The 16398-nt window shown below is 39.2% G+C and overlaps 1 protein-coding gene across 7 annotated transcripts in view; it reads right to left on the bottom strand.

Annotated features, from left to right (window-relative positions):
* Positions 1-16398, bottom strand: part of KIAA1549L (KIAA1549 like) — a 274216-nt gene that overhangs the window by 59590 nt on the left and 198228 nt on the right. For 5 of the 7 annotated variants that reach the window (XM_074276445.1, XM_074276446.1, XM_074276450.1 and 2 more), the window contains 2 exons: positions 12886-13076; positions 9571-9713 (listed from right to left, as the gene is read on the bottom strand). In XM_074276445.1, coding sequence (XP_074132546.1) covers positions 9571-9713; positions 12886-13076 — 334 coding nt within the window. The remainder of the gene's footprint in view (positions 1-9570; positions 9714-12885; positions 13077-16398) is intronic. The other 2 variants (XM_074276447.1, XM_074276448.1) reach the window with 1 other exon arrangement.

Genomic DNA, 16398 nt, shown 5'->3' with positions numbered 1-16398 from the left:
ATCTCTGAATCTCTTCCAGATCTAGGGCTGGGAGCCTATGTCCCAGAGTCATTTAGAATGTGACTAGGTTTTTGCTTTTCTTTTTAGTTCCGGTGTTTGGGGCAGAAATTAATAAATGCTTGTTGGTTGACTGAGTGATAAGGCTTCATCTTTTTTGTGAAGGAAAAGGATTGTATAAGAAGACCTATAAAGTGCTTTTAGGCTCAAAAACCATAATGACACGACTAGTAACTAGTAATTTTTAGCACCTACTGTGTGCATTTTTCTAGATGCTGGAATTACAAAGATGAAAATGACATAATCTCTGCACTCAAGGAACTAACATTCTGGGGAGGGGAGCTGCAACCTGTACAAAATATATATTATAAAAATGTGAAGTAATTTTTTGGGAAGATACACTAGCGATCCGAGGAGCCTGGAAGGGATGGGTGTAGGTGGCGACTCTTAAGAGGCAGCTGTGAGAAGGGAGTCACTCCAGCAATGGGTGACAGAGTTCTGTGTGTCAAGAATTTGTCTCACCATTTTCCACCTCAGGTTCCCCATCTGGAAAATGGGGATAATCATATTGTCCTTACCCACCTCACAGAGTGATTCTTTTCTCTATTTCCAAGAGTTGTGATTTCATGAATATGAGGAGTCTTCTTCACCAATGCGGACCATTACAATTCAATTCTACAAGCATTTTAGTCTCTGCTATGCCAGGGTCTGCTGATCAATGGAAGTCCAGGGACAAAAACACAACTATCCCTGCCCTCGGGGAGCTTACATTTTAGCAAGACAAACAACATGTATACATTCGAGTAAACTAAAAAGGTAAACAAAGTCATTTCAAAAGAGGGGCAGTACTAACAATTGGGAGGATGAAGAAAGATCTCAAAAAGATGGTGGCTCTTGAGCTAAACCTTGCAAGAGAGAGTTTTGGGGGGCAAAGGTGAGGAACAAATCCATGGGGCTCCAGGCAGTTTATATATGTTTAACCAGGATTCAAACTCATCTTCCTGACTCCAAGACAAGCACAGTGGACTATGCAGGTCAACTTTGGCTTCTCTTGTTCCACCACTTGCACGCCATTTTGGAATTAAATGCTGCCTCTACTCTGGTAATTATCTGCCTCACCCTCCTGCTGCTTCTTCCCCTGGGAACCCTGAGCTCCTGCCATGACTGCAAATAGAACGTACCCTCCCTCACCTCCTTCCTTCCCATTACATGAGTCTCCCCCACCTCTCGAGTTCCCCTTAATTGTGTTGTCTTTTTCTATTCAGATCTGAGCCCCTCACTGGCAAAGCCTGTCTGGTTTGTTTGTATTTATATCTCTGGTATTTAGCAGCGTGCCCAGCACAAAGTCAAACCTTAATAAATATTTGATCCATTAATTCATATCCAGATACCTGCATTGACAGAGCAATAATTCAATCAACAAAATGCTGAGCTCTATTTTACCTTGACTCAGATATCAAAGTTAACTTTCCATTTCATAAACATTTATTAAGTACAGACTGGGAAAACAAAACTCAAATAAGATACAGTTCCTGATCTCAAAGGTTTATAATATAAATGTTATTCATAAATGCTGCCAGTCCTTTTTAGTCAAAGGCGTCCCAGTTCTCAAATAATGGAATTTTTCACTGAAATCAAAAGAATCTATACCTTAGAACAGTGGTCCTCAAACTTTTGAAATAGGGGCCAGTTCACGGTCCCTCAGACTGTGGGAGGCCGGACTGTAGTAAAAACAAAAGCTCACGCTCTGTCTCCGCCCCTCGGCCCATTTGCCATAACCCAGTGGCCGCATAAACGTCCTCAGCAGAGCCCCATCTGGCCCGCGGCCGTAGTTTGAGAACCCCTGCCTTAGAGGGTCAGTCCCAGGAACCTGTCTGATGCAAAGAAAAAGGAACTGATTTGCTAAGACTCTCTAAGTAGTATCAATAATGGACAGTTCCAACTCTAATCTTCCTGACTTTAAGTCTATGCCAGATTTCCGACCATAAATCATTCCTTCACAAACGATTTCATAGTTTGATTGATTTCGTTAGTCAAAAGCAGCCCAACAATCCCAAAAGGCCAGTTCAAGGTGATATCATTTATTTCTCTGTTGATTCCCCTCAGAACTCACTTCTTTCCTGTCTATGGCAATCACTGACTGGGTTCTCTCACTGCCTCAAGTCAGTCCTGCTCTATTGAGTTGTCAAGTTGACCTTCCTCAAGCACAAGCCTGATAGGTCCTCCCCTTATTTGAAAAATGCAGAGTGGGCTCCTTATTATCTTCAGATCAAATATAAAATTCTCTGTTTAGTTTTTAAAGCCCTTCATAACCTCATTCCTCTTCACCTTTCCATTCTTCTTACACCTTCTTCCTTTCTCCATATTTATCAAGCCAGTGACACTGCTCTTTTTGCTAATCCTTGAATGAGCTATTCCATCTGGACTCCAGGCTTTTTCCCTGGCTGTTCCCCCTGCCTGGAATCCTCTCCTCATCTCCACCTCTTGGCTTTCCAGGCTTCTTTCAGGTCTTAGCTAAAAATGCAAGAAGCCTTTGCCAGTTCTCTTTAATCTTCGTGCCTCCTTCTGGGTTCAGTCACAATTTATCCTGGATATATCTTGTACATAATTACTTTGGTGTAGTCTTCCCCGTATGAACTCCTTGAGAACAGGGACTATAATTTGCTTTTTTTTTTTTTTTTTTGTATCTATAGCTTTGAGCACATTGCCTGGCACACAGTAGGGACTCAGCGAATGCTCCTTTTGAGCATTTATCACTCAATGACAGTAGGGTGAATTCTTCCCTTTCCAACAGACTCTTCAATTCCAAAATCTGCCTTGCCTCTCTCTTAACTGAGGGACGGAAGGAATATTGGGCCTTAGATACACCCATGTGATTTGTTTCTTTTTAAAGTATATCCCATTTAAATAACTAAAAGGCTGAAAATGTATTGAGGGCAACTCAGCAAGAGATAAATTTAAGCCCCCTGCTCCCACAAGGAAGTAGACAATTTAGGAACAAAATATGTTTTAGACATTACGTAAAATATGGATGTAATAGCAATTTTGTCATGCTTTTGCCTCTGTCCACCCTACTCCCATCTTCTCAACAGATTGAGATGTTATTTAAATTATCCAGAAACACACAGCTTGTATCATTCTCTCACTAAATGTAGCCCAAAAGATGAGTCAAATTAAACCCAGTAAATGAAATTACTTTAGAGGGCAGATAAGACCTCCCAGAATCCAATAAGAAGTTATTCAAACAGCTTGTTTACTGATCCCATCTTCTAGAGGAAGTCTTTTTTAATCTGTTTTTATTCTATTGCTTCTCTCTGTTAAAGATGTCCTAGTCATTCAGCATCTAGCTTTTTCATATGTGTATATGTGTCTGTATGTATATATACATACATATATATACATATACACAAATACATATATATGTACATACATATATATACATACATACACACATATATACATATATATGTGTGTGTGTGTATATATATATATATATATATATATATATATATAGTTTCTTATCAATTTGTGGGCTCCTCAAGGTCAGGGACTGTCTTCTAAGCCCAGAACTTAGCAATGGTGCTTAATAAATGCTTATTGGCTGACAATGGAGAATTAAATAGCAAAAAAACTCTGTCCCAGAAATTTGTATTTATTTACAAGATCCTACTTGTCCATGTAGCAAGGAGCAGTGGTTAACCCCAGGAGGATTGCATGTGAACCCCAGTTTTGCCTTCCATATCAGACAAGTTACTCAGGCCAGATTTCCCGCTGGTCACAAGAAGCTTCCATATGCTGACAAGAGGCAGTGGAATGTTGGAGAGAGAAGAAGGCTAGCCTCCAAGCCAGGAAGACTTAGATTAGTGTGTTACATCTTAGCCGTGTGACCCCAGCCAAGTGTCTGGACCTTTTAGTGTTTCAAGTAACATTTTAGACTCAGTTACAGATGATTTGTGACTCTGAATTGGTGGAGGGAGGTCTTAGACTGGGAGGTTCCCAACACTGATGAAATCAGGTCTGGATCGAAGGGGAAGGGGGGGAGAGTAAATATGACAAAATGAATGTCCTGGGCATTGAGCAGAGGCAAGAGTCCTCCTGGTCTCCGCCCTGGTGGAACCCCATCTTGAGGATTATTGCCAGTTCGGTAGCCACATGCTAGAAACTGAAATTTCTTCAGATCAGAACTATCAAGATGGCAGGAAGTTTCGAGGAAAATATTGCATCAAGGGGGAGCTGAAAGAATAAGGGATTTCAAGAAGAGAAGACCTGGGGGAGTATCCCTATAGTTGATGGTATCTAAAAGGGGTGATTCATAGGAGAATTTGGCTGGACTAAAGAGGGTAGAACAAGTTTCCCTGGGTAAAAGCTTCAGAAAGGTGGATGCAGGTTTGACTTCAGGGAACATTTCCTAACTTTGAGAAGGATCCAAAAATGGAATGAAATGCCTGGTCAAGAAAAAAGGAGATGGATTCCCGTATGTCAGGGAACAGAATTTGGGGATGATACAGTGGATAGAGCACCAGCTCTAGAGTCAAGAGGACCTGAATTCAAATCCAGCCTCAAACACTCATTAGCTGTGTGATCCTGGGAAAGTCAATTAACTTTAGTTTGCCTCAGTTTCCTTAATTGTAAAATGAATATAACTATAATAGTATTTATCTCCCAAGGATCAAATGCGATAATATGTGTAAAGTACTTTGCATGGTACCTGGAACATAGTAAGTATTTAATATATACTTGTTTCTTTTTCCTCCCCTTCTAAATCTCTTTTTTGGTGGGATTTAAAACAAACTCACTAATGGCTCTGTGATCTTCTCATAGGTTATTTTCTTTGTTTTCTAAAATAACAAGAGACATCGTGGTTTAGTGCAGAGAGAACCAAACTCGGATTCACCTGGATTCAAGCCCTCCCTCAGACCCATATTAGATGTGTGAACTTAGGCCTTTTGGAGCTTCTCAGGTGACAGATAAACTTGAAATGAAAAGAATCCAATTCAAATATCTATTGTTATTTTAATAATATCCACTTTAACTGCATGAGTTGAAGTGTGACTCTCTGAAAAGAAAGCTGGGCAAGTCACTTTCTTTTGCCCCACTGGGCAAATCACTTAGTCTCACTGAACCTCAGTTTACTATTTTGTAAAATGATGGGGTGGGATTTGGTGACCTCCCGCTTCAAATCCATGAGCCTATGACTATAGGTGACTCTTCAGAGCTGTGGCCTTCAAAACCTTCACTTGTGAAGTACAAATAATAAATCTAAAATACCTGACTTGCAGGGTCTCTGAGGGGAGGTTTTGTATTAAACATGAGATGCAACTGTTCTTATCAAAAGGAAGTCTTCAATACTAAGGACTCAAGTCTAGTTCTCTCTAAAGCTAAATCTGGAGTTCTGGTTAGGTCTAGTATCTATTGAATTTTGTATTTAATAAACTGGCTTGAACTTTTTCTCTTGATATTCGAAGACCTAAATATTAAATCTTAACTAATTATCTTCCCAATCATGCTACATTTCGCTATCTGGACACTTCATCCCTTTCCAGTTCTGGAACCATGATCATTTAAACTCTACTATTGCTTCTGGATGGAGTGTGTCAACTTCCTTCCTTCCTCTCCTTTTCCTTTCTTTTCCTCTCTCCTCTCCTTTCTCCTTTCCTTTCTCTTTCCTTTCTTTTTCCTACCTCTCTTCCTTCCCCTCCCTCCCTTTCTCCCTTTCCTTCCTTCCTTCCTTCCTTCCTTCCTTCCTTCCTTCCTTCCTTCCTTCCTTCCTTCCTTCCTTCCTTCCTTCCTTCCTTTCTCTTTCTTTCTTTCTTTCTTTCTTTCTTTCTTTCTTTCTTTCTTTCTTTCTTTCTTTCTTTCTTTCTTTCTTTCTTTCTTTCTTTCTTTCTTCTTTCTTTCTTTCTTTCTTTCTTTCTTTCTTTCTTTCTTTCTTCCTTCCTTCCTTCCTTCTTTCTCTCTCTCTCTCTCTTTCTTTCTTTCTTTCTTTCTTTCTTTCTCTCTCTCTCTCTTTCTTTCTTTCTTTCTTTCTTTCTTTCTTTCTTTCTTTCTTTCTTTCTTTCTTTCTTTCTTTCTTTCTTTCTTTCTTTCTTTCTTTCTTTCTTTCTTTCTTTCTTTCTTCCTTCCTTCCTTCCTTCCTTCCTTCCTTCCTTCCTTCTTTCTTTCCTTCCTTCTTCCTTTCCCCCTTCCTTTCCCCAATATTTCAAGATAAAATTATATATTTGGCCTATTTTTGAGTGTACAAGATCAGGTTTTGGGAGGATTATGAATCCACAAATTTTATTGTGTTCTTTCTGAAGGCCAATAACTCAGTGAATACACTGGAGAAATAAAGTACATAGAATTATTATATGGTATGCTTAGATTGCAGCATAGCAACAAGAATATAGATTTAGGGCAGGAAGGGACCAAGGAAACCATTTAATCCACCTCTTTCATTTTATAGAGAACAACATTTTGGTAAAAGGAATTTCAATGGCTCACCCAAATTAATGCAGAGAATAAATGGGAGAAGTGGACTTTGAACCCAGATCTTCTTACTACAGGACCAGGGCTCTTTCTATTATATATTAAACTTCCAAAGTCTTAGATATGATGCTTATCAACAAGCTACATGAATTAAAATTAGGTAGATTTTAGATGTGGTTGAATGAGGGGAATTAATGCAGAACTGTAGACTTGAAAAAGGAACTTTAATGGAGTGCTTCAAGGCTCTGCCTTTGGGCCACTATCAATCACTCTGCTTCTCAGTGACGTGGATGAAAACATAGATAGGGACGCAAGTCAAATTTTCATCTGAGGAGGAACAGTTAACATTCTGGATGATGGAGTTATGATCCAAAAGGATACCGGCAGATTGGAACACTGGTTTGAATCGAAAAGATGAAATTCAATAGAGTAAATATAAAGACTTGGATCTGAATATGAAAAATCAACTGTTCAAGCATGATGCAGGGGAGATAGGAAAGCTCTAAGTTATTTTGGAAAAAATTTAGGGTTAAAAAAAAGTCAAAAAAGCTAATGTGATCTTGGGCACATTAAGAGAGGTATAGCTTCCAGGAACAGGTTGATGAGAGTCCCATTGTCCTCTGCCCTTGTCAGGCACCTGGAGCTCTGTGTTCAGTTTTGGACACCATAGTTTAAGAACATTAATTAGCTATAGGGGGGTGAGCAATATTGTTAAGAGCCTTGGGTTCACATGTTGATAGAATTGGGCATGTTTAGCCTGGAGAAAGGAAGCTCATGGGAGTATATAACAGCTATATTTAAATGTCTTAAGAGCACATCATGGAGAGATTATCCTTGCTTTGTTATGCTCAGAGGACAGAGTTGGAAAAATGGGTGGAGGTTGCCCTCCAATGATGAAAACTTCCCCAAAGATAAGAGGCTGCCTCAAGGGATGCTGGGTCTTCCCTGTCCTGGAGGTCCTCAAGCAGAGACTGGATGACCATTTGTCACAGTGTGATCATGGGGATTCCTTTGGCACGTGGATTGGACAGTTGGAGCCTGAAGCCCTCCTAGCTCTCAAACTCTGCAAATCTGTAATATTTCCATGTGTGAGGGAAAGCTAGTGAGCCAATTTAACTGAATCATAAAATGAATATGAGTGAGTCATGTGAAAAGACATGCTGCAACCAGACTGTGAAAGACCTTAAATGGTATAAGAAATGAACTTTATCCAGAGAGGCAATAAGCAGCTGCTAACATCTCTTAAGAGCCACGAATCCAACTTCTGTGAAGGAGACCTCCAGGAAAAAAAAAACATCCCTTCTCTCCACAGAGGAGAAGGATCCTCTACAGAGGATCTCTCAGGTCTTCTTCAGATAAGAACAGAGACGCAGAGGGATATATCAAGATAGGAGAAGAGGACTGTGGGAAGGAGTCAGGTTCAGCCAAGACATGGACATTTGGAAAGGAAGCAATGGTGTTTTGTAACTATATGGTAGTGGGTACCTCTGGAGCTTCCAAGTTGGTCCTTTTTCCAATTCCAATTCATCTATCACAGTTATCAAGGTGATTTTCTTAACGAACAATGGTACCTCCCCAGCTCAACAAATTCTGATGTTCAGTCATGTCCTACTCTCCAGATTAAGATGGAAAAAGATCCCATTTAGGGTTTTCTTGGCAAAGATATTTCAAGTAGTGTGCCGTTTTCTTCTCCAGCTTCTTTTACAGATGAGGAAACTGAGGCAGAGTGAAGTGACTTGACCAGAACACACAATTAGTAAGTGAGGCTGGATTTCCTGAAGACAGATGTTTTGTCTTCCTGTTCCTTTTTACACTAAAAATGCTCTTTTTTAAAAAAATCAATTTGATTGAATTAATGTTTCTGTATAGTATTCATGTGTGTGTGTGTGTGTGTGTGTGTGTGTGTGTGTGTGTGTGTGTGTGTCTAGACCAGCTATGGCTCAATTCCTTCCAGCTCTGCTTCTGATTCCGGACTTTCCTACCTCTGCCAAGGGTTTCTCACTCTACAGATACCTCCATCCATCCTCGTGGTTTTCTTCCTCCTCCTATTAGTGATTTCCTAACAGGAACCTCCACTTGAAGATGTGCCTGGGTCAGCCATGGCTTCTTTTTCATTATTCTCCAGATTGATCTACCTGGTTCCTGCTCAGGTACTTTTCCCCAACACCTCACCTTGCCAGCTCCCTTCTGCATCTTGCATCCCCTCCCCAAATTACTATCCACTCTTCGTGAAGCTGAGCCTTTCTCTATAACACAGAGCTTACCCTAACACCTGCCGGATAGTCAGTGCTTAATAAATGTTTGTAGTCTGACTGAGTGACTGAGTATTAGGGTTATGAATCTGTTCAGTGAAAGTGTTTCACTCAAAGTCAAGACAGTAGCAGTGTGCATTTCTGATGTGAACTTGTGTCTGGGAGGAGGAGACTGCCCCTTACCCCCACAGTGGGAAGATGCATCTCTTTGGGATATAATCAATCAACATTTATTAAGTGCCTACTGTATAACAGGCACCATGCTAGAGCCAGAGGATCCAGACACATACAAAAAAATCCTACCCTTCAGAGGGCATCTATATTATTGGAAAAGACACCACATATGTAAGTGGAAGGGGCCCAAGAGGACATCTAGTCCCAACTCCTCATTTTTCACAGATGAAGAAACTGAGGCTCAAGGAATTTATCTGACTTACCTAGGGTCACTAGGTATCTGAAGCAGCATTTGAACCCAGATCTTAATTAATCTAAGTCTGGGATTCTAACCATTACACCATATATGAAAACAATTATAATTAATTGGGAGAGTGTGGTAAGGGTGTAGGTGAGTATTCAGGGGGTGGGGTTTTTCCTGTGCACCCAGAGAAAATGGCATTCTGTAGTGGAAAGATTGCTGGTGCTAGGAGACCCCTTATTAGCTGGGTGATCTTGATTGGCTCAGTGGTAAAATGGAGATGATTATACTCGTCTTGCCTCCCGGATAGAGCGGCTCTAACATCGGCAGGGCTCAGAGCTGGGCAGGGGTGATGGGGATGCTCATGGGTCTGTCCCAGGGAGGGAGGATGGGAGCAGGTGGGGGCGACTCCCAGCCCCAGACCCCTTGTCCCTCTCTCACCATTTCTCTTCCTTCCCTCATCTTTTGTCACTTTCTGCTGCTGCGCTGTGGCCGATGCTGTCACATTCTGGGGCGAGGGTCTCCCGGGACTGGGCTTCCCTGATTCGTTGCTAAGGACCGAGCCGTTCTCGCTGGGCGACCTGCTGAAGGTAACCATGGCAACAAGAGAGGCAGTAAGTTTCTGTTGGAGCCATCCATCCCAAGGTTACAGGCTCGGCCCCTCCAGGGGGGCACGCACTTAGATTCCGACTTCACATAAAAGAACACTTGAGCCTGAGTGCTCGCACACACACACACACACACACACACACACACACACACACACACACACTCAGCCAGTTCTGAAAGAAAGCTCAGGGGTCTTAAGTGCCAGTCCTATTTTTCTTTAATTAACCTATTGTGGCTTTGGAAACAGTAAATAAGATGGGCTTTATTCTAAGCCACCTTTCCAAACTCCAAGCTTTGGCAGCTGCCACGAAGGCCAGTCAATTCACAGCCACTTCCTCACAAAGCTGATTTTTGGGGTGCCCTACCCCCTGCCCACACACAGGACCACAGACTTAGAGCTAGAAAGTAACCATAGAGGGTGCAGGGAATCTTGAAAACCAGGATTTGAATCCCGCCTCAGACACTAATAAACTGTCTGTGATGGGACCCTACCTAATGCACTTACACTCTCTAAGTTTCTTTAGCTGCAAAATATATTCAATATTCTAAGTGTTAAACGGAATGGTAAATGTTCCTCCCTCTCGACTGCCTTTGGCCTTCTGCATTGATAAATGGGACCCCTCCTTAACCCAGCACAGTTCATGAGGAGTCTGGGCTTATTTCTCTTTCTAGCACCAGATGAAGCTCTGATCTCCTGTTGCTCTGTGGAAAGATCTTCATCTCTCTGAGGTTAGCCATCACTTGGTACCCAGATCAGCTTTCTCCAGGAGTGGGCAGAAGAAGGGGAGAAGCTGGCCCGCTGGGCCACATTCCGCCCACACAAAAATAGTTTCTTTCCTTTGACAGGAGCCAGGAAGGCAGAGATGCCCAGGTAACATGAAACCAGTCTCCTTTCTACTCTTTATTGTCCTAATTCTGAACAGAATGGTGTCACTGAGACTCATAATGGGAACAGATGGATGGTCAGGGAACAGTGAACAGGCCAGTTTACGTGGAATGAAAATGGTATAAAAGAAGGCAGTTATAAAAGGAGACTAGGAAGGGAGGAGGGAATCAGATTGTGGAGATATTTTAAATGTTACGATGAGGAGTTGACATTTTATCCTAGAGGCAATAGGGAGCCACTGAGAATTTTTATGTGGGGAGAAAGGGAGGTGCATGGGTGTTTCTCTGTTTTAGGAATATCATTTTGGTAGCTGTCAGGGGCATAATGAATGTACTGGGGATAGGAGAAATTAGAAGGTCACTGTAATGGATATAATAATACCCATAGTGCCAACCATCAGGGCTATTGTGAATGTCAAATTTGATCTAAATGTCAGTCCTTAAAGTCATGAACAAAATAACTCCTGAAGAGCAATTTCCTCACATGTGGAACTCATGTAGACATATCATTCTTTCCTTCATTAAGCAAAGATATTACCACATACTGTCTGTAATGCTGTGTGCTAGGTACAATTATTAATAGAAAAAGCAAAATTATTCTCATGTTCTCACTAACTTTCTCACCTGTTCTGTCTATATATTAGGAAGATATAAAGGGGATCTTATTTACTCTAGTCCAACAAGACTTGAAAGAGAAGTATAAAAGTGTATGTGTTTGTACACACACGTATATAAATATGTTATATATATAAAAACACACATATAAGCATTATATGCCTGATATTTGTAAAGTAGCTAATGCTTTTCAAAGCAATATTATGTACATTTCTTTTGGATTATGGCTTCTTAAACTTTTTCTACTCACAACCCTTTTTGTCTGATAAATTTTTACACAATCCCAAGGGATACACACACACACACACATACACACACATATATCAAATCAAACATTTACTTATAATAAATCATAATTTCATGACCACAACATTCAGTTACATGACTCCCTATTAGGTTGTGACTCACAGTATAAAAACTTTGCTATAGAGAACCCCAAATAATTGTCTCTAAAAACAACAGTTAGTATTTATATACTTTAAGATTTGCAAAGCACTTTATAAATATGATCTCATTTGAGCCTGAAATCAATACTGTAGGGTAGGTGCTATTATTTTTCCCATTTTACAGATGGGGAAATTGAGACTGATAGAAGTTAAGGGACTCACCTAGTGACTAAAGCTGGATCTGAACTCGAGTCTCCGAGTACAGCAATCTTATCCACCAAAAGACCTGGCTAATTCTATGCCCTGGGGAAGGTGTGAGCCAACCAATTTCACCCAAGAACTTAACTCTGTTAATATGTTAATCCTTTGGTTAGTCACAGACACAGTCTAAAGGGAGCTGTTTGTTAACTGAAACATTTGGATAAAAAAATGAGATATTTTTGAAACCCATCTACATGACAACAAACAAGCTATTTTTGGGGAGGGAGGCAGGAAAGGAATAACATTGACATAATCAGTTCATGACTCCTCAATGATATGGACGACTGTCTGAAAACATATGATGAAGAGAAGGTGTTGAGTGGTACTGAAATTTCCTAGGAGCTCCCTGGAAATCACAGGACAAGACTACCCTTGTCCCATCCTTATTGACATACTAAAAATGTATAAATCAAGTTCACCCTCTTGGATATGAATAAATTAAACATTCTAGAAAACTCATCCATGCTGTTAAATGGTAAGAGCTGAATTAAAATTAATGACCATAGCAATCTCTTTACAAAGTACTTTTCTAAGGCAATATGCAAACATTGGTCCTAAGATCACAACAAGAAATGTGTTGTCTCCTTATTCTCATTGGCCTTTCAGAATTCTTTTTTTCCTTTAAGGAAATTACCACCTCCTTCTTGAAGCCCACCCTGATCTCCTTGGTTGAAAGTGTTTTTTCTCCCCTTATTTTCCTAGACCCTTCAATACATCTCTCTCCTCTCACCTCTTTTCTCCTTACCTTATACATACTTTGCCTCTATTAGTGACAAGGAGCTTAATAATCCCAGCATTTTCTTGCCACTAGAAGGATTTTGCAAAGCATCTTTTTTTACATGACTAGCCCACTATCTCACCGAAAATCTTTTTCAAGAACTCAAAGAAATCACAAGGTGTCACTAAAAAAAGCCTCAGAGTGAATTTGAGGTCCTTGCTTGCCACATTTATTTGCCCACCTCACCTCTCAGGTGTGGGATGGCGGATCCTAAATACCCACCTTTTTCTCGTTTCAGTGGACTGGGCCGTTTTAATGGTGCTTCCATCTTGAGCAGTTTCTCTTTCTTGGGAGGCAGGAGCATCTCTGACCGGGAGGGGCAGGACCACTGTTTCCTGGGTCACTGGGATGACCTCTTCATCAGCTCCTTGTTGACCCAGATGTTGTTTGGCATAATCAAAGCCTTGAACTGGCTGTAGAGAAGAAACACATATGGATTGTATGTTTCCCAACAAGTGCTGGTATAGATTAACCTTTAAGAGGCCAGAGGGAAAATATCCATTCATCTGACAAATATTTATTGTCTTCCAGGACAAAAAGGTCCCTGGCAATGGATAAGTCCCACCCTGACTCTTTGCAGTGAATTCAGGAATTATGATTAAGAGTTAGATCAGAACAGATAGATGAAGTATGATTTGTATTATTGGAAATAACATCTGTATCAATTGCCAGTTTATACTTCTAATACTTTTTTGAAGATCTGTGAACCTGGATAAATAAAAAATACTCCTATTGAAAAATAAACATTTTAAATAATAATTATTAAGATAATATGAATATTATTCATAAAATTATTTATCAAATTATTAAATTCATTTATTATTAAAGTAATTAAAATAATTTTACATGGCACACTAAGGTTTGCTAATCACTACACATTATCTCATTTCATTACTACAATAGTCTTGAGAGGTGGGTGCTATTACCCTCATTTTCAGATAAGGAAACTGAGGCTGAAAGAGATCCTGTGATTTCAGCATAAGTGGTTTCAACTAGTCTATGGGAGAATTTGAACCAAAATCTTCCTGACTTCAAGCCTAATGCTTTTTCCCCACTCTGTACCAATAAGATTAGATCATGCAAAGCTCTGTGTTAGGCACTCCCTAAGAAAGCTGATGAAAGAGGCAGTGTGGTATCATGCAGAAATGAGGATCATTCTTTAGCAATAAGAAAAGAAAAAGAAACTAAAGGAATTAGAATAGAAAATGGGGAAATAAAACTAACACTCTTTAGAGATGATATGATGATATACTTAGAGAATTCTAGAAAATCACCCAAAAACCTACTGGAAACAATCCACAGCTTTAGCAAAGTTGCAGGATATAAAATAAACCCACACAAATCATCAACATTTTTATATATTACCGACAAAGCCCAGAAACAAGAGATAGAAAAAGAAATTCCATTTAAAATAACTATAGACAAAATAAAATATTTGGGTGTCTACCTGCCAAGACAAACTCAAGAACTAAATGAACACCATTACAAAACACTTCTCATGCAAAGTCAGATCTAAACATTTGGAAAAATATCAATTGCTCTTGGCTAGGCTGATCTAATATAATAAAAATGACAATTCTGTCTAAATTAGATCTACTTATTCAGTGTTATACCAATCAAACTGCCAAAAATTATTTTATAGAACTAGGAAAAATAATAACAATATTCATCTCAAAATACAAAAGGTCAAGAATATCAAGGCAATTACTGAAAAAAAAATTCAAAGAATGGTGGCTTAACAGTACCAAACTTAAAACTATATTATAAAGCAGCAGTTATCAAAACCATATTGGTACTGGCTAAGAAATAGAGTGGTGGATCAGTGGAATAGATTGGATACACATGACACAATAATCAAGGCCTATAATAATCTAATATTTTATAAACCCCCAAACTCCAGGTTCTGAAATAAGAACTCATTATTTGACAAAAATTGCTGGGAAGAACTGGAAAATAATATGTCAGAAAATGGACATAGACCTATATCTCATACCTCATACCAACATAAGGTCAAAATGGGTACATGATTTGGGGATAAAGAATGATACCATAAACAAATTAAGAGAACAAGGCATAATTTACCCATCAGATCTTTGGAGAAGGGAGAAATTTATGACCCAAGAAGAACTAGAGAACATTATAAAAGGCAAAATAGACAACTTTGATTACATTAAATTAGAAAGTTTTTGCACAAACAAAAGCAACGGAAACAAGATTAAGAGGAAATATAAAGCTGGGAAAATCTTTATAGACAGTGTTTCTGATAAAGGTCTCATTTCTAAAATATATAAAGAACTGTGTCAAATTTATAAGAATACAAGTCATTCCCCAATTGATAAATGGTCAAAGGTATGAGCAGACAATTTTCAGATGACAAAATTAAAGCTATCTATCTATAGTCATATGAAAAGTTGCTCTAAATCATTATTGATTAGGAAAAGCAAATTAAGACAACTCTGAGGTACTACCTCATACCTCTCAGGTTGGCTAAGATGAAAAAAAAATGATGATAAATGTTGGAGGGGATGTAGGAAAACTGGGACACTAGTGCATTGTTGGTGAAGTTGTGAAATGACCTAACCATTATGAAGAGCAATTTGGAACTATGTCCAAAGGGATATAAAACTGTGCATACCCCTTGAATCAGCAGTGCCATTATTAGATCTGTATCCCAAGGAAATCATAAATGAGGGAAAAGGACCCACAATGTACAAAAATCTTTGTAGCAGCTCTTTGTGTGGTAATAAAGAATTGGAAAATGAGTGGATGCCCATCAGTTGGGAAATGGCTGAATAAGCTGTGGCAGATGAAGGTAATGGAATATTATTGTTCTATGAAAAATGATGAACAAACTGAATTTAGAAAGCCCTGGAAAGATTTACATAAATTGACATTGAGAAAAACAAGCAGAACCAGGAAAATAGCAAGAACGTGTGATCATCAACTATGAAATATTTGGTTCTTCTCAGTAATGGAGTCATCCAAAAGAATCCCAATTGACTTTGGACAGAAAATGCCATCTGCTTCCAGAAAAAAGAACTATGGAGATTGACTGTAAATTAGCCCATGCTATGTTCACTTCTCTCTTTTTGGTTTTTTTTTTTTTTATTCTTCCATTATTTTTTTTCCCTTTTGTTCTTATTTTGCTCTCCCAACATGATTCATAAAGCAACATGTATTAAAATAAATAAATACATTTAAAATGAAACAAAGAAACAAAAATAAAAGCATGGACCTGATCCCCCTCCAAAAAAAGGAAAGAAATGGGGGCCACTAAAACTAGTAATTTAAGAATGATATCCTGTAGCCCACATACTGACTAGAAAAACAAGTCTTAACATTATTTCTATTGCAGTTTTATTATATTGAATATTTCCCAAATATAATTTCATTTGGTTTGGCCTCCACTTGGAAGGGCTGTGGGCCATGTGATTGACATTTTTGATTGACATAATAGATCAAGAGCTAGGTCCCGGCTTCAAATCTTACCTTTGACACATGTGGACTGTATAACTCTGGACAACTCACTTAACCTCCTGACATGCTAATCATTAAGACTATAAGTTAGTGCAAAGCACTGCACTGGTAGAGGACTTTTTTCTCAAGAGTTCCCTATACAGAAGGTCATAGTCCTGTCCCTATTAACAAGTAGCATTTATCCTGGCTGTCCCCAACATCTATTAAAGCCCCAGTCGGCACTGAGACTTATGGGACACCCTGTATAAAATTTTCAAG

This window comes from Sminthopsis crassicaudata, chromosome 6 (assembly GCF_048593235.1).
Source record: "Sminthopsis crassicaudata isolate SCR6 chromosome 6, ASM4859323v1, whole genome shotgun sequence".
NCBI classification, from domain to species: domain Eukaryota; kingdom Metazoa; phylum Chordata; class Mammalia; order Dasyuromorphia; family Dasyuridae; genus Sminthopsis; species Sminthopsis crassicaudata.
This window is presented reverse-complemented; position numbering and strand designations above follow the sequence as displayed.